At 34.8% G+C, this 23,346-nt stretch overlaps 2 protein-coding genes across 2 annotated transcripts; both read left to right on the top strand.

The window, feature by feature from the left end:
• Positions 1-617: 617 nt before the first annotated feature.
• LOC118057269 (dehydrogenase/reductase SDR family member FEY) lies at positions 618-7,598 on the top strand. The gene is made up of 7 exons (XM_035069788.2): positions 618-1,124; positions 1,213-1,330; positions 3,218-3,354; positions 3,810-3,911; positions 4,847-4,939; positions 5,822-5,894; positions 6,983-7,598. The coding sequence occupies exons 1-7, from the start codon at positions 771-773 to the stop codon at positions 7,243-7,245; spliced, it is 1,140 nt and encodes a 379-aa protein (XP_034925679.1). The 5' UTR covers positions 618-770; the 3' UTR covers positions 7,246-7,598.
• A 7,697-nt stretch (positions 7,599-15,295) lies between these two features.
• LOC118057270 (protein argonaute 1) lies at positions 15,296-23,062 on the top strand. Its single transcript, XM_035069789.2, has 22 exons — positions 15,296-15,430; positions 16,383-17,089; positions 17,180-17,388; positions 17,636-17,785; positions 17,865-17,998; positions 18,122-18,231; positions 18,402-18,508; positions 18,603-18,741; positions 18,822-18,938; positions 19,379-19,486; positions 19,575-19,646; positions 20,186-20,308; positions 20,410-20,575; positions 20,988-21,247; positions 21,360-21,502; positions 21,595-21,657; positions 21,732-21,795; positions 21,902-22,037; positions 22,128-22,201; positions 22,283-22,377; positions 22,509-22,540; positions 22,628-23,062. Exons 2-22 carry the CDS (start codon positions 16,391-16,393, stop codon positions 22,843-22,845), a joined length of 3,219 nt encoding a protein of 1,072 aa, XP_034925680.1. The 5' UTR covers positions 15,296-15,430; positions 16,383-16,390; the 3' UTR covers positions 22,846-23,062.
• Positions 23,063-23,346: the final 284 nt, after the last annotated feature.

Below are 23,346 nucleotides of genomic sequence, written 5' to 3' on the forward strand. Positions count from 1 at the left end.
TTTTCAGCATTAGATTGATTGTAAAGTGAGCTTAAAAAAAATTTCAAGTTTGCTTTTTAAGGGGTATCTCGATTTTATGATTCATGTTACGAGTTTAGTAGGTTAGCCTGAGTTGACCTGAGTAGTTGTTTTGTTTTGTTTTTTAATTTTATCTTTTAATATTGAGTTAACGAAGAGTTGATATTTATAATTTATTTTGATTTGATTTTTATATGATTATCATAATCTCATGACCCAACTTATAATTTTAATAAATTATCTCAAGTCAAATCAATATATCAAAATCTTAATATTTTTAAAAAATACTATTTAATGGGCATCATATTTTGAATTTATAATTAAGTTTTTTTTATTGAAAAATTAATCCAAACTAAATCGACAGCGAGCGGACCACTGATGTATTTATTTTAAAACGGTCTTGGACTCTCGTGCTGATTTAGCAGAGTATTTTATCAACAAAAGCTCACACCTTTATTTATTTATTATTATTATGGTGCAACTGGGGACAGATCTGTTGCTAGCCGTTAGAACCAATTTAGACAGTCATGAAAACTTGAGGGACTATTTTGGCACTTCGAAATCTGACACTTGCACTACTACTCTCTGTCACTTTTCCCTGATTCTCTCCACATCTCTCACCAGTCACCACCAGAACCAAGCAAGCAAAAAAAAGCGAGCACTCACTCACTCACTCACTCACTACTTCAGATCTAAAGATTCCAAATCGCGTAAAAGAACCGCAAGAAATCAAGAAACTTTCTTGTCTAGCCATGGAAACGACGCCGTCAGAGTCATCTTCTACGCCATCAACAACAGTACCAAAGAAGAAGCAAGGATTAGGATGGGTAGAATGGCTAAGAGGATGGATGTACATAATATACGAGATGTTATTTCAGCGAATCATGGCTAGTCACTTGCAGAACCCTCTCTCTTTACCTCCTATCAACAATCTCACGTGCATTGTCACCGGATCCACCAGCGGTATCGGTCTCCAAATCGCCAGGCAATTGGCGGAATCCGGAGCCCATGTTGTTATGGCTGTTAGGAATACCAAAGCAGCGCATGATTTGATTCATAAATGGCAGTCCGAATGGACTGGACTCGGCCTTCCTCTTAATATCGAGGTAGGTGGTAGTTTGGCCTTAATTACTGTTTAATCTCTGTTATACGTGCTTGGATTTTCTTAAATTAATGTTGTGGTGATTTTTGAAGGTGATGGAGCTTGATCTTTTGTCCTTGGAATCGGTTTCGAGGTTTGCCGAAGTGTGGAATGCGCGAATGGGACCTTTGCATGTTCTTATTAATAATGCTGGAATATTTTCCATTAGAGGTTGGTTTTTTTATTTTATTTTTCTAACTTTTTTTTCCTGATATGTAAATGCGATGTTGCCTGCTGCTTGTGCATTATTTCTCATGTTTTAGTATGGAAGTAGGGTATTGTCAAGGAGAAGGGAATAGTAAAATGTGGAATCCCTTCATTTGTGAATACTCATGGTTAGTTATAACAGCTGGTATAGTTTAGTAAACTGATACGAAGGTTCCTGCTATTCGGCAATGAGAAGTCGTGGTCACAATTAGATGATAAGTGCTGTTATTGGAAATCAAGTCAAATGAGCCAAGGGTGATGCATGGCTTCAGATTACTTGTTTTTTTCTCCCAGTTTAGAGAGGATATCCTTGGAGGAGGGTGTTTTTGTTTTGTAAAATAGCCTTGTTCATGCTGTTGAGCCAGAGCCTTTTGACCATCCCGATAAAAATACATTTTTGGATCCTCCTGCCTGCCTAAGAGATGCTGCAGTAGTTTTTGTGTTACCACAGCATGTCTTGATGACATGTCGGAATCCATTTTTTTGTGATGTCATTCCCGTGTCCTGCTAATATTACTAAGTCCACATCATGAATGACATGAACATGGCCTGAGGGTCTCAATGATAGGCTTTTCTGTCGAAACTTTTGGTTTCTTGTGTGAAAAGGACAGTAAGCCTTTGAATCATATGTCATTCCACTTGCTTGGTTGCTTGTTGTTTATAGCTTGCCATGGCATAGAGGAAGCATGGATGGTTGCCTCACTGTGATGTATTTACGTCTTCAAGTCCTGTCTTTTCTTTTGTACGAATGGCCTGTTCCTTGCAAATGTATATGCAGCATTTTCAAACAGTTGAACGATCTTCTGAGATGAAAGGTGTGTGCATTACCGCATTTCCACAGTCAGGGGTTCTTAATTTTTGAAAGAAAAGGGAAAGAAATTGTGGGTTCTTTTGGGTTTGAATGGTGATGTTTGGTGTGTGAGGACAATGGGGAGATAATGTTGGCTTCGATTGTCAGGCACTTCTTGTAAGAATTCAACATATTAATAAGAAAGTTACTGGAATAATTCTACGTGGAGGGATGGGCATTGTTGGAGAAAACTAGATTTCATGGTGTTTTCACAATGTTTGTGATCAAAAGAAGTGAAAACTTCAAGTTTAGTTCAAATGTCCCTGAAGGTTTTACATTGTTCTTAAGAATGTTTGGAGAGCATTCTTCTACCCGACATGACTTTCAGTTAGAATCACTCAAAGGAAGGGAGACAAAGGAGAAATGGCCTTTTTTAGTCGAGGTCATGGGTATTGGTGGACAGAAAGCATTGCTCTGCCAAATGTGAATGTTTTGGAGGTAGAACTAATTAGAGAGTTTCAATGACATAGTTGGCAAGATGTTTCAGGTGCCCTTAAATAAGGGAGTCATCCTGTGCATTTTGTATTTTATTTTATATGGACCAATGAGAATGTGATATGCAGGTTTTCTATAGGTTTTGCTTACTTTCTCAAGAGAATAGGTTGCAAAAATCACGAGAATCTAATAATTTAAGAAGCTGCATTGATTTGTTCATGAGTCCTTGATCAGCCATGCATTTGGGGATGGGATGATGGGGAGATAATTGAGATTGTGAGTTAGTTGAATTTTTATGGTCCTGCTTCAAGCTTTCTGCTTTAGTTCAAGACTGTTCTTGACGAGTGTTGTTTAGCAACTATGCAAGGTGTTGGTAATGATCTGGCTGCTTCTTGATTGAAAAGTTTGGTTAATCTTTGATTTTTTATGGAGTACTGTTGAGCATTTATGTAAACTAGTATTGTTTCTATTTTCAGTCATAAAAACTTTTTGGATATGCATTTCTTATATATTTATCTACCATTTGACCATAAATAACTAGTATGCTTTGAATTTGTTTTATCAAGGACCGCAAAAGTTCTCAAAGGATGGGTATGAAGAACACATGCAAGTGAATCATCTAGCTCCAGCATTGCTTTCGATATTGCTTTTGCCATCCTTAATTAGAGGCTCTCCAAGCAGAATTATCAATGTGAATTCAGTTGTGAGTACTATGGCCAACAGAAATATACTTTGCCTCTTTTTAGCTGTGGTCTCTTTCAATATAGGATCTTACAAATGTATTTAGGAAACTATAAAATAGCGCCTAGAATTCCTTATTAAATGATATAGACTTGTGTGATTGATAGATCCAGCAAATTAAAATGATGTGCAATTGATAAATCTGGAAGAAGAAAAACAGCTTCTATTTCCTATATCCATTTATGATTTAATTTTCCGGTCCTGGCATGATGTGTCAATGTCCATCATTTTCCTGTTCCACAGATTTGTGCAATTACCTTGGAGGAAAGGAAAACATATTAATATGATTGTGAAATTGTGCCCCCTGCATAGCAGTTCTACTCGCCGTCATATAGCATATAAATCCCGTCATAATTCTAATGTAACATTCATATGCTTACATTTTTTATTGGTTTTTAATGTTTCTCTCTTCTCTAGATGCATTATGTTGGCTTTGTTGACACTGAAGACATGAATGTTATTTCTGGAAAGAGAAAGTATACAAGCTTAGTTGGATACACCGGCAGCAAGTTAGCACAGGTGTGCTTAGAGTTGATATTTGATACTTTTGACTGTATAATTCTGGAAACTGTTATTTTTATTTCGGGTTCAAGTTAACAAAGGAAATGTCCCTATTGTTTGTGCTGCATGAAGTTGCTGTATCAATATAAAATGCTCACCTCTCACCTCAATCACGTTGGATTCTTTTTATCCCTTTTGTTTGGAACGATAAAAGAACTGTGATGCTGGCATCTCTGTTAAAGTTCCTGTGGTTTTTCAACTGGATTAGTTTCTGTTGAGCATCTGTGTTTCAACTACTGGATTTAGTTTCTTTTAGGGATGCAAATGAACTGAACTCTTACCACAGTCATGCTTGTTTTTCTTAATTGACCTCACTTGGTGTTGTTTGTTTAAATTATTAGGAAGAGCCTGAGATTAATATTGGACTTGTCAAAACAAATGAATAAGCTCAAACATACATGCTTTCTGCCAAATATTGGATGTGGGATTCAAAATTGGCTTCAAATTATGAATCTCGTGTGGGTAAAGGTGTTGTGGGAGTGAATTATCCAGTTGTCCTCTGACTATAAGATATAAAATTAAATTATAGATAAATTTTAGAATTAATATGGAAGTTTGATTGTTAAAGACCACGGCTTTTGTTTGCATTACAAAACATGCTTGCCATGCAAACGGTTGATGGAGAAAGGTGGATTTAATTAATTTTTGTTAGGAAATGTTAAATCTGGTCTGCTAGGTACCAATACCTTAGATTCTTTTGCATGGGAATTATTGCAGATAACTCAAATAGCTCTAGCAATATCATTTTACTCAACATTATCCCTTTCCTGTGCTACATCACTGCATGAACATGTTCAAAGGATGTATTGACTGTATTTCAGTAAGCTGCTATCTGTTATAATTTGTTTTAACATTCATGAATGAATCATGTACTTGTGACCTTTGGATTGCAGGTCATGTTTAGTAGTGTTCTGCACAGGCGGCTTCCAGCTGAATCTGGCATCAGTGTATTATGTGTTTCCCCTGGAGTAGTCCAAACAAATGTTGTAAGTGTCTTGAATCAATCATTATAATTTTATTATGGAATAGGATGTGCCAACATATGTCTGCATATAGTTACTCGTACAAGTTTCTTGATGCATGTGTTTTCAGTATAAATACAGACGAAGCAATAATGTCTATGATTTGTGCTGTTACTGCTATTAAAAAAAGAAAATGCTGAGGGAATGTCATGATGGAAAGCTGCACTGTAAAAGGGGGAGAAGTGGGTAAAAGAGAGATGTATTAACAATTAAAGACATTTCCTTTCAATAAAGCCATCCTAGACAAGCTCTTTTTTCACATGAAAAGAGTATGACCTAACTATTCAGAACATGTTATATGGCACAATGGTGGAAAGATACAGATTTATAACTTCTTATTAAGGGTGTTAGCTTGGGATAAGCAGCAAATACCTTTGGCTATTTTTGATTAAATATGGCTGGTTCCAAAGTGGAGCTGTTATTCATTTATGTTTTGGGAGGGAAAAGCATCGTTAGGCTTTTTGGAAATATAGTGTTTGTAGCTGTTTTGATCATGTTGATGTGTGTTGGTTGACAAAATATAATATAGTAGTTTTTAAATGAAGTTGTAGAACCCTACCAATGGGGCTCTAGCTCACTAGTAGCAATACTTGTCCTTTAAGAGGGAGGTTGCAGGTTTGATTCCTCAGAGAGAGGCTAACCTAAATTACAAACACCTTAAAAGACAATAAGTTGTAGAACATCATTCTTGGTGTACGCTTGACGGGACTAAATGATGGGATTGATTTAGAGAGACCAAATCTGTTGTTGAATTGGTTTCCTTTAGCTTTGTATGATCAAAATAAACATTCTTTCTAGTTATGTCATTGTATCTTACATCCTGCTTTCAACTTCATCTAAATTCAGGCAAGGGATCTTCCCAAAATTGTGCAAGCTGGTTATCACCTAATACCGTATTTTATCTTCAATGCCCAAGAAGGTAAGTCTCCCAAATGATAGCATGTTCTCACTGTGCAACTTTGTGGGATAATGGTGACAACTTGTCTTTTAATTTTTAACATGACATTCATGACTTATGATGTCCTTCTTGTCATCATTCTGATCACGATACATGATGTATTGAAGTGCATGATGTTTTTCATCTCCTGCCTGCTGTTTTATCTCTCTTTTCTGCCCAGTGAATGCCAAGGAACTTTTTCAGGAAACTGAAATATGAGAGTTGAAGAGGTTGTGCATGCCAACAAGAAGCATTGATTGTTGGACAATTCATATGTTTCTATGTTTAAGATGCTTGTGACAAGAATTTTACAAATGAAAACATTTTAGTGAATCAGATGCTGTTGCACGTGTCTTGCATTCTCAATGTCTTAGACGTTATGGCTTGTAACAATGTCAATTTGCTGCTAGAGTGATTTGTTTCATTGTTGGTCCCCACTGGCTGTAATAAACACCATCCTTAGGAGCAAGTTTTTTTTTTTAGTCTCCATACATAAATAGTCTCCGTGCAAAAGAGCTAAATTCATTTACGGTTTCCCATCAAACTGTGAGTAAGTTGCTCAGGAAAGACTTCTAAGTTGTAGGAGGAGATGTTCTTTGTGATCAGCCTAGGCAAGAAAAGAAAGACTTGAGAGTGAATTTATTATTACTATTCCATACTTTTTGTGGTCAGCAGCTATATGTAAAGGTTTTGAACTGTTGAAGACGTCTAATATTCAGCAATTCAGACACATGGTACCTGAGTCTGAAGCTCTTTGGAAATCCTCACAAATCCATTTTTATGCAGAACTTGTACGTTTAGCAAAGCCATCTAGTTTGTTCGGAACATTGAATAGAGAACTAGGTTGCACCAAAAGATTTTATAGAGAAATGGCTTTTCGATTTCCAATGAGAGTTGCTATGACAAAACATTATCAGTCAATAATTTATGGAATCACAGCATAATGTACCATGGAAAGAACCAAAATATGAGTCATCTTGCTATTATGCTCAACCGCCTTCAAATTTAAGAGGAAAAAAAAACAATATTCTAACTGTTAGCTAACCTCATATAATTTGCATCCAATTCAGGTTCCAGGAGTGCTCTTTTTTCAGCAACTGATCCTCAGATTCCTGAATACTGCGAGTTGTTAAAATCAGATGACTGGCCAGTTTGTGCATTCATTTCTCAAGATTGTCGACCAACAAATCCTTCCGAAGAAGCACACAACATCGACACCGCGTATGAAGTGTGGGAGAAGACTTTAGAGATGATAGGCCTGCCTTCGGATGCTATAGAGAAGTTAATAGAAGGGGAAGAAGTTAGGTGCCGTTATGGGGACCGTCAGGAGTAGACATTGTGCTGCCATCACACGGGAAGGTACTAGTTCTTACCAGGCAGTTAACTTGGAATGCATGTATACTAAGTATTTTTAACATCAATCCTTAGATTTGTGATCATCTCTATCTTGTAATGGAAAGTTGTTTTACATCACTATATGAATTTTCCCAGTAGGTTTGAGCAAGGCAGCCTTTAACATGCTGCTTCGCCGCACCACACAGATTTCTTGATGTAAATTACTGCTGTATCCAGACCTGTATATTTCTTGGATAATTAGAGGACAGAAGGAAAAGAATGGATAACCAGACATGAAAGACTTTCATGCATTCCTGTCTGACTTTTCTCTCAAAATATTTTCTTTTTCAATGGGATCTATCTTCTAGATTTATGTGGGAGTATCATACTCCTTGGTGCTTCCTTTTTCTTCTCTTCACTCACAGGTCCAGTTTCAAGCAGCTTTTAACTATGAAATTACAGTGCCGAATACATCAGGAAGATGAGGTCTATAACTTGTAAATGGTGGTCGCCCTCGGATTCGTCCGTAATGTCTGGTTCCAAGGAAAGGAAAGATACCATTTAGAAAATAATACATAGGGAGACCGATTTACTCCACGGACCGGATTAAGTTTTTCTTAACGAAATAAAAGGATGTCTATAGAATGATTGCATTTTAAAAAAAAGCAAGAAGAAATGGGGATTCAGACTATTAGTTCGAATGAGTTCAAAATCAACAAAAAAAAAACCAACGGTAATAAAAATAACCAAAAAATAGTTATTGATTAATTGAAAAAAATGAGCAATTGTTAATATTATAAAAAAATATATATTTTAAATATTCTTAAAAAATCTCAATGATGTTATTTAATAACAAAGAAAAAAATTGAATCATAATGGGATAATCTAATAAAGAGAAAAATAAAAGAACTCCAAAGTTTAAAGTTATGACACAAACATTGAAGGAAGAACTGGAAAAAAAAATTAATTTTAAAAAAGAATAAGAAAAATTGTATCTAGCTAGCATATCAACTATATGGCCTGATTGTGAGACCAAGATAATTTTGCATGAAAGAAATTAAATAAAACAACAGAGGTCAACTCTCAAGTAACTAGCCAACATGCTGACCTTGTAGCCTGGTCATGAGACCGGGATAATCTCATATAAAAAAAAAAAAACAATGGAGATTAAATCTCAAACAAACTAAATAATCAAATGCGAAATTTAAAAAAAAATCAATTTAAAAAAAATATTTAAAAAAACTTGACTACCCCGCAACATAGGATATGAGTTGGGATGACCCCGCATAAAGGAAAAGGAGAGAAAAATTATAGAGCTCAAGCCCAATAACTCAATATCAAAGGATAATATTGTAAGAAAATCAACAAAAAAAATCAAACTTAAATCGAATTAATCATCGAAATTTGTAATTTGGATCATGAGACCAAGACTTTCCATTAGAGGGTAAACACAAAAAAATCATGAAGCAAAATTCCTAGTCATAAAAAATTAGAAAAAAATAGCAATAAAAACAATGAATACCAAATCTAATATAAAAACTAATGAAAAAATAATGAGGGACTAAATTGAAAAATAAAATAAATCAAGAAAGGGATAAAAAAAATAGAAATTAAAAGAATAAGAACCAAGTTGGATACAATAATTAAATGAAATAAAATGTTGAGGGAGTAAATTGAAAAATAAAACAAATCAAGAAAATGATAAAAAAAATAGCAATTAAGAGAATAAAGACCAAATTGAATACAAAAATAAAATAGAATAAAATAAAACGTTAATAGATGAAATTAAAAAAAAAAAAAAACTTCAAATGGCATCAAAAGCACAAATAAATAACAATAAAAAAAATAAAGACAAAATTAATACAAAAACAAACCGACATTACCCATTTGATTTTTACATTAATGTGAAATTTAAAGTCAAGAAAGAGAAAAAAAAGATCATAAGAGCCCAACAATTGTTTCTATGTGCACAAACGTCCAACTATCCTGAAGAGGACAACGCAACGCTTCTAATTTTATTATGGAAGACAACATTTGATTACAGGGAGGCATCTCATACACTACTTAGAGGGGACGAGAGCCTCTAGTTCATAAGAGCCAAACAATTGTTCCTATGTACACACACATCTAAGAGGGTGTTTGGGAGTGTGGTAGCGGTTGCTTTTCAAATAGCTTTTCGTGCCGAAAAGCATGTCAATAATGTTTTTTCATTTTTTAAAAATCATTTTTAATATCAGCACATCAAAACGATCCAGAAAGTACAAACCGAACTCAATTTTAGCACAAAAAAAAAATTTGAATTTTTGTAAAAAGCTGTTTGGACCGCAGTGCCAAACAGCTTCTAACTATCATGAAGAGGATAACATAATGTTTTCAATGCCATTGTGGAAAGCAGCATTTAATTATAAGAAGGCGCCTTACGCACTGCTTAAAAAATATGAAGGCTTTTCATTTGCTAACACCTGTTATGCACGTGCCAATTACTTTTATTTTTTAATTGTATTTATACTTGTTAAAAAAAATGGATTACATACCATTTCAAATTGATTATAACTAAAACAACCATAATAAAAATAATTAAATGCCCTTGAATCGTTAGTTTAATTTTTATTTGCTTTAAAATGCAATTTAGTCATTTCAATTGGCACCTAAATAGTAAATAAATAAATTTTCTTAGGTTTGATTTCAAGTAAAAAATAAAAATCTCTAAATCCCTATTCCAAGTATAAAATACACAAAAATATGAATAATGGTAAACTTATTATTTTCTATATTTTATTCTATCTTGTTTTTTTTAAAATTAAATAGCGATGAAGATGAAAATTTATGTTACATGCACCAAACTAAACACAAATCGATCTTGCCTTCAACACCTACTCCCTTGTTATCTCATCTCCACAGTCCCGCTTTCTAGTCTGATCACCATGTCTCTTTAAACGATATCTCAATGAGTAAGAGGGAGAAACAAAAACCAAACGGCAAGGTAGCCAGGGCATCCTTTACACGCGCGAGAATGTGCTATGGTGTTGAAGTGCAAAGAGAAAAGAAAGGTAGTAGAGTGCTTGCCTCTATGAGTGGGGTAGATCTAGAAATTGTTTATTAATTATGTATTTTATTTAGAAATATATTATGTTTTAAAAAAAATCTATAAAAAGATTAAAAACAAAAAAGAACTACAGTTTTTAAAAACAAAAAACAAAAAGAATAAAGGTGTGTTTTATATGTTATAAGAGAGGGAAAAAAAAAACATACAACATTGGTGACAATTCAATCACCACAAGAAGATACAGGTCATTCTGTATAACAAATAACACAATTACGCATTTAGAAAGATAGCAAAAAGGTCAAATTTGGCCACCAAATAATGTCACAAGTACCACCTGAATAGTGCAAATGCCACTCACTCATCAACATATGATTAACACGTGTCAATAGTTTTCTAATTTAAATATTCAAATATAAATATAAAAAACACCAAAAACACCCTCACGACTTTGTTAATTACACAAAATATTTGTGTGAAAATTTAAAAAAAAAAAACACTCTGAAATGCAAATCTACCTTTTTTTTTGGTTTAATTCAAGGTTAAATTCATACTTGTATTATACAGGGATAATGAAAAAACCCTTGTTTAGCATCCTAACAATTTTTTTTTTTCTTTAAGGGAAAAAAGTATTTTTATTGCAAGAAAGCACTTGATTAACAATTTTAAAATTTATTGAATTTGGAGATAGAAAAGCAATTTTACTATTAAAAAAAATAAAAAAAGCACATACACACTCAAACAATCTTTTCATTACCAACAACCTAGTGAAAAAGACAAAAAAAAACTAGCCTCAAGTCCTAACTTTTTCTATTAAAAGGTAAATAAATAATTTTTTATAGCAATTTATAGTAAACTATCTACTATTACAGTGAAAACCATAGTTATTAAACCTGGATCAACCCAACGGGTCGACCCGAGACCCGATGATTGGATTGGTTCAGTCAAGACAAGACTAAGATGAATAAAAACCTGGTTGACTTGCTAGTTTGACCCGTGACTTGGGCGACCCAGCAAAACCTGATTAAGACCCAAGTTTTTTTTTTCAAATGTGTTTTTTTTTCAAGGGAAAGACCCATTTTATTTTTTTTAGCTGGTTATTAACCCTTTTTAAAGTTTATTATATAAATATTAGAAAAATGTTTTATATTTTTAATATGAGATTTGAAGTCCTTTAGTATATATATTCTATATTCACAAGAAAAAAGTTATGTTTTTTCAACATGGGATGAAATTTTTTTGAAATAATCTTTTAAACTTTATTATTTATAATATGTCTAACGTATATTTACATGGATTGATTCTTAATTTTTTCATATGAAATATTAAAACTTCAAAAAAAAAAATTTAGGCTTACCAGAGTCAACCCAAGCAACCTGGAACCCGACTTCTTGGTTGGGTCAGCCCTCGGGTAGGGTCTAATAACTATAGTGAAATTAGAGTTTTTCTTAAATGTGTGTTTGATATTATAATACATTATATATTTTAAAATTGTTTTTCACTTGGAAATGTATCAAAATATTTTTTTTAATTTCTAAAATCAATATATCAAAACTATTAAAAAAATAAAAAAATATTAATTTAATATTTTTTAAAACCAAACACATTTTTAAAACTTATCTAAACACAAAAACAAACATTTCATAATATATATTTGTTATTATGGCATAAAATGCTTTTCCGCAGGGGATGACTTGTGGCTGGGGTGAAAGGCCGAGGGCGATCGTTTCGCAAGTCAGCTTCGTATTCCCCCCATTGACTTTTTCCCCATTCACTAACGCTTCACCCTCTTCCTGTTTTCTCCCCTTGTAAGGATACAATTAATATTAAAATAACTTTTTTATATATTTTTATTTTCTATTAATACATCAAAATTATTCAAAAAAAATTAAAAATAATATTTTTTAATAAAAATATTTTTAAAAACAGGTTTAAACGCAAAATAAAAAACCTTAATCATAATTAATGATTTTAAGCATGAGATTTCCTTAAAATTTATGAATTCAATTCAGTTCAATGCATCCTGTAAGAGGTTGAACCAATGAACCAGACCAAGAATCCTCACTGGTTCAACCTCTGCTCGGTTTGGATTAGTAAAACCGATGGTGACGGCTAGTGGGTTCTTAGTTACCAGTGTTGATGGGACCCACTACATAAAAGCAGATGACAATTACAGCTGGTTATACCATTGCTTACAAAGAGAGTCTTTGAAGGTGCGATGCTTTTTTTAACTATTTTTTATTAGAAAAAAATAATATTTTTTTATTATTTTTTAAAATTTATTTTTAATATAAACAATGTAAAAGTATTAAAAAAATAATAAAAAAAAAGAAAGAAAAGTAGTCATTCCTTTTGGCCAACTAGGCCATGACCCGCTCTCTCTCGGCTTGTTAACGAAGTTGTTAAAGATCGTTAACGAAGCTGTTAAAGATTGTTAACGAAGCAGTTAAACATAGTTAAGAATATTTAATAAAACGAATCTTCTAGAAAGCAACGACTATTTTTAAACTCAAATCCAGCCCTAAATAAATAAATATAAAACAAGATTTATTGTACGTTTCGCTGATTTATTGATTATAATAATGTGTAATTATTTCTTATTTTTATTGGGCTAAGCGTAATTAAATGGAAATAAGGCGCCGCGTTATGACAAAATTGATGAAGGGTGTTTCGGTAAATCGAGCTAAGACCGTACTCCTCTTGTCACGAGAGAATATAACAGGTTTCGAGCCAGAGGAGCGAGTAGAGTTAAGATGTTGGAGAGTATGAAATGTTCGGGATTTAGTGGGGTGCGTATTTGTCGAAGACGAGTGGTCAATCATGTGTCCCTCGATTCGCTCCCGGTTTTTGTTTTTCCAACTTTATCCACTCTCATCGCCCTTCAATCCACTCGCCAGTCCTTAAGCTAAAAAAATATTTATCATTGATTTAAATCATGGATAATAGATACACTAATGTCAATTATTTTTATTAAAAAATTAATGTTTTTTTTTATTTCTTTAATCAAGTTTTTTCCATTTATTTTTGTGTTTCAAAAACATTTTAAAAATAATTTTTTTTTTATTTTTTTACTTCAAATTAATATTTTTTCAGTATTTTTAGATCATTTTAATAATATGATGTCAAACATAATTTTTATAAAATAAAAAAAATATTATTTTAATATATTTTTTAAAATAGAATACTTTCAAAAGCAATCGTAATTACATTTCAAACATGCTTATAATTAGATTTATCAAATCAATCAAGTCGCTAAAAAATCAATGAAATCAATTTAGTGCTCGTTTGATATCATTAATTTTTATTTTTTAAATTATTTTTTTAACTAAAAAATATTAATTTAATATTTTTAAGTATTTTTTAGATGATTTTAATGCACTTATATTAAAAAGATATATATAAAAAAAACAACCTCCATTTATTATTTTTTAAAAAAACCATTATTTAAAAAAAACACTGTAATATATTTTTTTATTCAATTAAAAAATATTAAATTTTGGATCTTAACTTCTCATGTCAACAAACTAGGTTGGACGCAACGACTATGTTCTTATCACTCGATTCGTTATAGAAGTCTTGTTGAATGTCTTACCTTGAACCGAAGCAAGAAAAGGCCAAGTCTCCTTGTTGAGTTGATTACTTTGAACCGAAGTAAGAAAAAGTAGGTCTCCCTATAGATTTGCTTTACCTTGAGCATAAGTAAGAAAAAGTAATGTCTCCGTGTTTCGTGCACGAACACTAATTTTTAATCTTATAAAATATTAAAAGATCTACAAGTAAAGTGAACAGACAAAAAAAAAGAAGAGAAGAATATTAATAACGTTATATAGTGATATTTTGAAAGTGTGATTATAATTATTTTTTATTTAAAAATATATTAAATTAATTTTTTAAAAATAAATAATTTTGATATCGACATATCAAAATAATATGAAAACATAAAAAAATAAATTTAAATTTTTTTTAAAATATTTTTTAAAACACAAAAAAACTAAAAAAACATATATTACCTCTATCTTCTACTTTTCTTTTCTTTTCCAAGGAGGCCATTTATATTCATAAACATTTTTGCCATTCTTCATTGATTTATTTCTATCCTTCATTTATAAAAAAGATCTTTTTTAGCTTAAAAATACTCATGCAATTTATTCTATATTATTTTCTTCTGGCGGTGTATTTGAAAAATATATATTTTATTTTTGATGTTTCATGCATATTCACATGTTAAATGTGAATACTTTGGCTTTAAGTTTTTCTAAACTACCCCCACCATAGACTATTTTATTAACAAAAAATAATTATAGCATATGCTTTTGAATAGTGAAAAATGAATTAAAATTAAGACTTAAGTCAGGAGTAGACTGACAAGGGCACCTCAACATTATATATTTCAATTTATTATTTTATGAAAAACATCTTATCTTGATGGTGCTAGGTATGCAGTCAATACACTTGTAATAATTCAAACTCAAAAGCATGCCTCGTCTGATCCCTACAGATGAATATTACTATTGTTCCCCCCACCCCCCAAATAAGCATAATCTATTGAAAGATTCGCACTAAATACAAAAAAAAAAATATAAAAAAAATCCAGACTCAATTTATAATTCCTTTTTTTGTCTACCATGCAAAATTTCCTTCTACCTCATTTTCCTTTTTTATTTTTTTTTTTCCAAATCAGCATTTTATACCCACAAAATACCACTCAATACAGAAAAAAAATCAAATAAATCAGAATATATCCGTTTTTATACCCTATAAATAACTGCTATCAAAGATACCAAGATCAAAGTCTAAAAACTAAATAAATAAAAATCATATAATCCGAACAACTAAGAAATCTCAAACCATCCAGCTCAGACTCCACGTGTCAACTTCCACATCAACGAAGGAAAAAAGTACCAGTGTACTACTTCCCTGAAAAGTAGAGTAGGGACGGAGTTGTCATTTTCGAACACCTACCCTGTCCTTTATAACCACCATTATAGTGGATTTTCCAAGCCACTGTCATCTCTTTTTTTCTCTCTCTAGTCTCAAATCTCAACGCTAGGTGCGCTTGTAGTGTTGTACGATAACCTTCTTTTCGTGGCTATTTTACTCTCCGGTGACCAAATAGTTGTTTTCCGGTAATTTTTTTCAGGTAATAGCACTGGTTTTTCTCTTCCTTTCACTACTCGTTGACTCTAGATCTGCCGGGTTTGACCGCTTTTTGTAGTTTTGTGCCACTTTCTGCACAGATCTGTTTGGTTTCAGTCACTGCTTGCTTTTCTGAGTTGTAAAATGTTGTGTGTCATTCTAGATCGCGAGATCCTTTCCCTATGACTTTGTACTGGTTCTCTTTTGGTGTTTTGAGTGGTTTTGTGCTGTATGAAGTGACTGGAGTGGATGTGTTTGAGTGAGGGTTTATGTTTTTGCTGTTTTTTGAATTTTTGTTCGTGGTATGATAATTGTAGTATTTTTATTACTTAGAGATTATTAGCTTATTTTAGTTGTTAATTAAAGCCAATTCTGAAACTTTCCTGTATTTGGCACATTTTTTATATTTAATGTGTGTTCATGAACTGAACATGTCTATATTGATCATTTGTTGTCTTTCATTTTTTTTTTGGAAATTTTAGGGTATGGTTATCAATTTTCATGTCGTATATGAAATGAGTTTTGCTGCGAACATGAGTGTGTTTGTTTTTTGCTGTGTTCAAAAAATGCTTTTGAAAATTTTTGAATTTTTTTTTTGTCATCAAATTAATTAGTTTGGATTGTTTTGATATGTTTGTCAAAAATAATTTTTTTTAGAAAATAAAAAAAATATTATTTTGATACGTTTTCAACTAAAAAAACATTTTGAAAAAACAACAGCTGATATAATCTTAAATCCTGTTTAAATTTTTTGTTTTGGGGAATTGTTTATTATGAAGCACAATTAATTTTCACTGATAATTTTTTTTTTCTATTTTGATTATACAGCCATGCTTTTAGTGACCTTGCTCTTTCATGATAGCTACTTGTTTTTGGTCCAACGTGTGTTTTGGGTTCTTGGGCTTGAGATGTGCTTATCATTTTGTGGCATGGTTTTAAGTATTGTGCTTTTGCAGTTTTCATCATGGTGAGGAAGAGGAGAACGGAACTTCCACAAAGTGGGGGTGAGAGTTCTGCGTCCCAGGAAACTGGTGCTGGTCGGGGCGCTCAGCCCCCAGCTGAGAGGAGCGGTCCTCCTCAACAGGGAGGAGGTGGAGGAGGATACCAAGGTGGAAGGGGTCCCCAGTCTCAGCAGGTAGGCCGTGGAGGTGGTTACAGTGGCGGCCGAGGAAGGGGAGGAATGCAACAACAGCATTATGGTGGAGCCCTGGAACACCAGGGACGGGGGAGAGGACAACCTCAGCATGGAGAACGAGGTTATGGCAGTGGTCGTAGTGGAGGTGGCCGTGGAGGACCCCCTTCAGGCGGACCTTTTAGAGCACCAGCACCCGAGCTGCACCAAGCTACACCAGCTCCTTACCCAGCTGGGATGACCCCTCAGCCCATGCCATCTGAGGCACGTTCTTCATTGCCCATGCTGTCTGAGGCAAGTTCTTCAATGCAACCACTAGAGCCATCACCAGCGGCTGTGTCACAGCAGATGCAACAACTATCAATCCAGCAAGAAGGCTCTTCTAGCCAGGCAACTCAGCCACCGCCAGCCTCAAGTAAATCAATGAGGTTCCCTCTTCGGCCTGGGAAGGGAAGCACTGGGATAAGGTGTATTGTAAAGGCTAATCACTTTTTTGCTGAGCTACCAGACAAGGATTTGCACCAGTATGACGTGAGTGACTGATTCTTAATGTTTCTTCCCTAGGTAATTTGTATTTACTAGTTATTGTTGCATGTGATTAATCGGTGTTGATGGGAATAGGTTAGCATTACACCGGAGGTCACATCAAGGGTTGTCAGTCGAGCTATAATGGAACAACTGGTTAAATTGTACCAAGAATCCCATCTCGGGAAGCGTCTTCCTGCCTATGATGGACGGAAGAGTCTTTATACTGCTGGAGCTCTTCCTTTTCAAGCAAAGGAATTCAAAATCACCCTCATTGACGAGGATGATGGAACAGGCGGGCAAAGGTTGTTCCTCGTTTTCCTTTCTATATTGTTTCACTTATTTTAATACCCTGCCTTTTGTTCTAATGGGATGTTGTTTGTTTCAATGTATTGGGTTCGGTGTGTGGAGAGGTGCAGCACTTTGAAATGCCAAATTGCAATACTGTTTTAAATTATTCAGCTTATGCTCTGCTTTTGTGGGATCATAACCGTGTAATGGCCTAACCTGGTATCCTCTTCTATGCTGTTAATTTCTTTCTTCTTGTTTCAGGAGAGAGAGGGAATTCAAAGTTGTCATCAAATTTGCTGCTCGTGCTGATCTGCACCATCTAGGACTCTTTTTGCAGGGAAAGCAAGCTGATGCACCTCAGGAAGCCCTTCAAGTCCTTGATATAGTGCTGCGTGAATTGCCAACAGCTAGGTAGTAGTCTGTTTCTTACTTTAGCAACTTGTGCAATATTAGTTTTGCATGCTAAAGAATGGGTGCTGATCAACTGAAGGTACTGCCCGGTGGCTCGATCATTTTATTCCCCTGATCTAGGAAGGAGACAGTCTCTTGGCGAGGGCTTGGAGAGTTGGCGTGGTTTCTATCAAAGTATTCGTCCTACACAGATGGGACTCTCACTCAATATTGGTATATTTTATTGATCAAATGTGTTTTCTGTCAGGGACTCTTTTAAGTTCATTTATATGATTATTGTTTATATTATAATTTCTTTGCAATTTAACATCTGTCTATGGCTTATCTGTGCTGCAGATATGTCCTCAACTGCATTCATCGAGCCACTACCAGTTATTGATTTTGTGACTCAATTATTGAATCGAGATGTTACCTCCAGACCGTTGTTTGATTCTGATCGTATAAAGGTTAGAATTATTTGTTGTTTCGCTCTGAACTATCTATTTTCCTATAAACAAGTTCAATGTTATTTCATACAATTTCTGTAGCCTATGTCATGTTATTTTTGCGTAGTTTAATTTTCTCATTCATTTATCAATGTATGAGACATGAGGCACTATTTCTTCTCAATCAACAGATTAAAAAGGCTCTCAGAGGTGTCAGAGTTGAAGTTACACACCGTGGAAATATGCGCAGAAAGTATCGTATATCTGGTTTAACATCACAGGCAACACGGGAGCTGACGTAAGTTTCATATGTCATGAAAAGTTTCTTCATGCTGTTAGAAATTAGATATAGTTCCAGGTTTATGTTGGTGACATGATTTTTTCTGTGTTAGTTTCCCGGTAGATGAAAGAGGAACATTGAAATCTGTTGTGGAGTATTTCTATGAAACCTATGGCTTTGTAATTCAACATACTCAATGGCCTTGTCTACAAGTGGGAAATCAACAGAGACCTAACTATTTGCCTATGGAGGTGAATGCATGTATATTCATTTCTGTTCTTTTGTTGCAGTTTATAGCTGTGCCTGCTTATGAATCATCTCTTGAAAACAGGTTTGTAAGATTGTTGAGGGTCAGAGGTACTCCAAAAGATTGAATGAAAGACAGATCACTTCTTTGTTGAAGGTGACTTGCCAACGTCCTCATGAAAGGGAACGTGATATCATGCAGGTAAAGTGTGTTGTGGTGGATATCTTCTATTTGATTGCTTGAAATGATTTTTATCTGGGCATAATATCGTGGTTGTGCTCTGTACTATGCATTGCTCCTGGATACTTCAAGAGTTCATTAGCTGTATATTTTTTCTTATATATATATATTGTTGAACAGGTGATTCTACGTTCTTGATTTATGTTTAACAAGTACTTTTGCATTCTTGATCTTTAATGTATTGCCTTTTCTTTATCTAAATTGGGGTTTCGTTGTTCCATTGCTGTGTAAAATTACCGGGCACTGCTGTTTTAAAATGACAATCACACAGTTTGCTGTAAAGACAAGTGAATATGGAGCCTTGGATAATGACATAATTAGCAGCTTCCTTTAGTTATTATGCCTATTAATGTAGAGCAAATTGTGAAATATTTTACTTCTAACATTCTGATTGTTTGCAGACGGTTTATCACAATGCATATCACAACGATCCTTATGCCAAGGAGTTTGGTATAAGAATTAGCGAGAAGCTTGCTTCAGTTGAAGCTCGCATTCTGCCTCCTCCATGGGTAAGTAGTCTTTATTTTCTATCTGTCTCACCTATGTATACTTTACATGTTCTGGTTGCAATTGTCTATTGTCTGTTTGTTTTTGCAGCTCAAGTATCATGATACAGGCAGGGAGAAAGATTGTCTTCCTCAAGTTGGGCAGTGGAACATGATGAATAAGGTATTTCTACTGTTACTACTCTATACAATAACAATGGTATGGGATGCATTTCACAATCACCGTTGTCTTGTCTGTATTTTGTCTTTATTTTCTTTCATTTGTTTGTTTGGAATATGGAGGTTAGTAGAAAAGTCTTTGTAACTCGGTGACATGAGACAGCAAGGGAAGCTGAGAGGCAATATTGTGGTTAGTTGGTGGTAGAAAAGGAGGGTAGCTGAGAGGTAGGGGGGAGATTATACCTTCTGGGCTATCCCTATTAAGCAAGGGAAGCCCAGAACCTGGATGGTGATTGGCTTTAGTGGATATATGTTTAATGAGTTATTTTAGATGCAGTGTTTTGAGGTCTGGATGTTGTGGATTGTAGGTTCATTTTGATTTTTTTTTTTTACAAGCATCATTGCAAATTAATTACAAAATTTATCAGCATAGGCCACTTATTGGTAGTCTTTTGTGAGTTTAATCTCTAGCCTTAATTGTGTTAATGTTATTCCTTGCAAATTAATAGACTGTAAATTTGCTCTGTTGTCATTATGTGGCAGAAAATGGTTAATGGAGGCAGAGTCAATAATTGGATCTGCATCAATTTTTCAAGGAATGTCCAGGACAGTGTGGCCCGAGGATTTTGCTATGAGCTTGCACAAATGTGCCACATTTCTGGCATGGTATTGAAATTGCACAATTCTTTTGGGCATCTGCTTCCAATTTCTTTCTGGACTGTGTTTTTGAGGCATCTCCAAAAATTGGATTGTGGTTTTTTATGCAGGACTTCGCTCTTGAGCCATTGCTTCCTCCTGTTGGTGCTCGTCCTGAGCAAGTAGAAAGGGTTTTGAAAACTCGGTACCATGATGCAATGACAAAACTCCAGCCACATAGCAAGGAACTTGACTTGCTCATTGTGATTCTCCCAGATAACAATGGCTCTCTTTACGGTATGAGACTTGAGTTCTGTCGGGCAGATGGTGGTTGTTTAGTCTTGTTTTTGGTTTAATGGAATTGTTTATTAGGGCCAAATCAAGGGGAATTGATGAGTTCTATTAAATAAAGCATTTATTTTCATTTTTTATTCCATGCGAGCTTGTTTTATTTTGAATCAAAATCTCTGTTGAAAACTGGCTTTTTTTAAACAAGAAAAATAAAATAAAATTGACAAGCTATTTCCTCCTTTATCTCATTATTTGCATATGAATACCTTTGTGATTAAGGTCAAAAGGTTCTTTATATTAATAATAACTGTGATTTATACTAAGTTTGCAGTTATTCTATCCTTTTTAAAGCTGATTTTCATAATTGCTTTCAATAACTCTGTTTTGTATTTTACAATTTATTGTGTTTTGAGTGCAGGTGATTTGAAGCGAATTTGCGAAACAGATCTTGGGCTTGTTTCTCAGTGCTGCTTGACAAAGCATGTATTCAAAATGAACAAGCAATATCTGGCCAATGTGGCTCTGAAGATAAATGTGAAGGTTGGAGGAAGGAATACTGTTCTTGTTGATGCATTATCAAGACGTATTCCTCTGGTCAGTGACCGGCCCACTATTATTTTTGGTGCTGACGTTACTCATCCTCATCCTGGGGAGGACTCAAGCCCATCCATTGCAGCTGTATGCAGCTTTTCTTTTTTCTTCAGCTTCTGAATGCATGCATCTATTTTCACTTGGTTGGGCTGTTCCAATTTGCAGTTTTTATTTTTATATTAATGAGATTTTAATGCAGGTTGTGGCTTCTCAAGACTGGCCAGAGGTTACTAAGTATGCTGGCCTGGTTTGTGCTCAAGCCCATCGACAAGAGCTTATCCAGGACTTGTATAAAACATGGCAGGATCCTGTACGAGGGACAGTGTCTGGTGGCATGATCAAGTATGATTAAGCTTTCACTCTGATGACGGTCCTGTGCTCGAAGAGGAGCTTTCTGTGGTTATTAGGATTGATGGTCTCTTTCCATTTTGCAGGGAACTTCTCATATCTTTCCGGAGAGCCACAGGGCAGAAGCCTCAGAGAATTATATTCTACAGGTATTAATTGGTCTGTTCTCCCTTCTGCTTTGTTGTTTATTGTTGCCATGTCTAATGATGTATTTATTTTCCAGAGATGGTGTCAGTGAAGGGCAGTTCTATCAAGTTTTGTTGTATGAACTTGATGCTATTCGTAAGGTAAAACTGCTGTCCTTCAAATCTCTCTCTCTATTGTTTATTTGTTCCATGTCCTGTTGAATTTTGCGAGCCTTCTATTTTCTCATCTTTCTGCTTTCATCCTCAGGCATGTGCTTCTTTAGAGCCTAACTACCAGCCTCCAGTGACATTTGTTGTGGTTCAGAAGCGTCATCACACAAGGCTGTTTGCAAATGATCACCGTGACCGTACTGCTGTTGACCGGAGCGGGAATATATTGCCTGGTAATCTATCTAGCTTGGTGATGTGATAAATGTGTTCAAGTTGTTTTAGATTCACAACATGTTTCGCTAAACCCCCTTCTTATATGGCAGGTACTGTCGTGGACTCAAAAATTTGTCACCCAACGGAGTTTGACTTCTATTTGTGTAGTCATGCTGGGATTCAGGTGAGACTTTCATATCGATGTAAATTCGATTCCTTCAGAGCACTTTGATGCTTTTTGTTTCTGACCACTGGCCACCAACAGGGTACAAGCCGTCCAGCTCATTACCATGTACTTTGGGATGAGAACAAGTTCACTGCTGATGGGTTGCAGTCCCTTACAAACAATCTTTGCTACACGTATGTTCATGTTTTTATTTAATTTTACAGTTTCCTGACCTTGAACACATCTTTCCCTGGTCAATGCTTCACGTTCTGTGATAAACTATGTCTCCCTAATATGCGCGCTCTCTACTTGTTGATTTCTGCAGATATGCAAGATGCACGCGTTCTGTTTCCATTGGTTAGTCTCCCTTTACCACACTCACCCATATGCACAACTTGTAGCGGACAAATAACCTCATGTTTTATTGTTTTTATGATATTGTAGTGCCACCTGCATACTACGCACATCTTGCTGCATTCCGAGCTCGTTTCTACATGGAACCAGAGACATCAGACAGCGGTTCACTTACAAGTGGCATGGCTCCTGGACGAGGAGGTGGAGGAGCAGGTGGTCGAGCCACACGCGGACCTGCTGCTAATGCTGCTGTGAGGCCCCTGCCTGCCTTGAAGGAGAATGTCAAGCGGGTTATGTTCTACTGTTAGGATTCGAGACAGCCCCACCTTTGGATTGTCTAAATCTCTGGGAGGCGGCCCCTGCTTACCCTTACATATACAATATCAAGCTGGTTGTGTCAGCGTTGGGTGTGTGTATTTAAATTACGTGTTGAAAACTGCTGCTTTTATCGTTATCTTCAAAATTTGTATGACATTGAATGTCTTGAATTCCAAGACTTTTTAAGTTGCTGTCGTTTTGAGTTTTCATGGTTGTGATCATCGCAACTCAATGGCTTCCCTCTCCTCGGGTGCATGGGTCCCCTGGTTTTGTTTCTTCATTCGTTTTGGTCATGGTAGATGTCTTATTACCATTTTTCCGACAGCTCAATTCAAGCTTCTAGAGTCCTTTACTCTGTCTTTATATCGTAATCACGTTATATCCTTGGATCAAACCAAAAACTCTACTACCGTCATGAACACGGGAGATTTGGACTTGGCTCGGATATGTCTGGTTTCTCGGTTGTTCTTTAGCCTGATTGTTTTTATGTT

Source organism: Populus alba, chromosome 15 (assembly GCF_005239225.2).
Source record: "Populus alba chromosome 15, ASM523922v2, whole genome shotgun sequence".
In the NCBI taxonomy this organism is placed as follows: Eukaryota; Viridiplantae; Streptophyta; class Magnoliopsida; order Malpighiales; family Salicaceae; genus Populus; species Populus alba.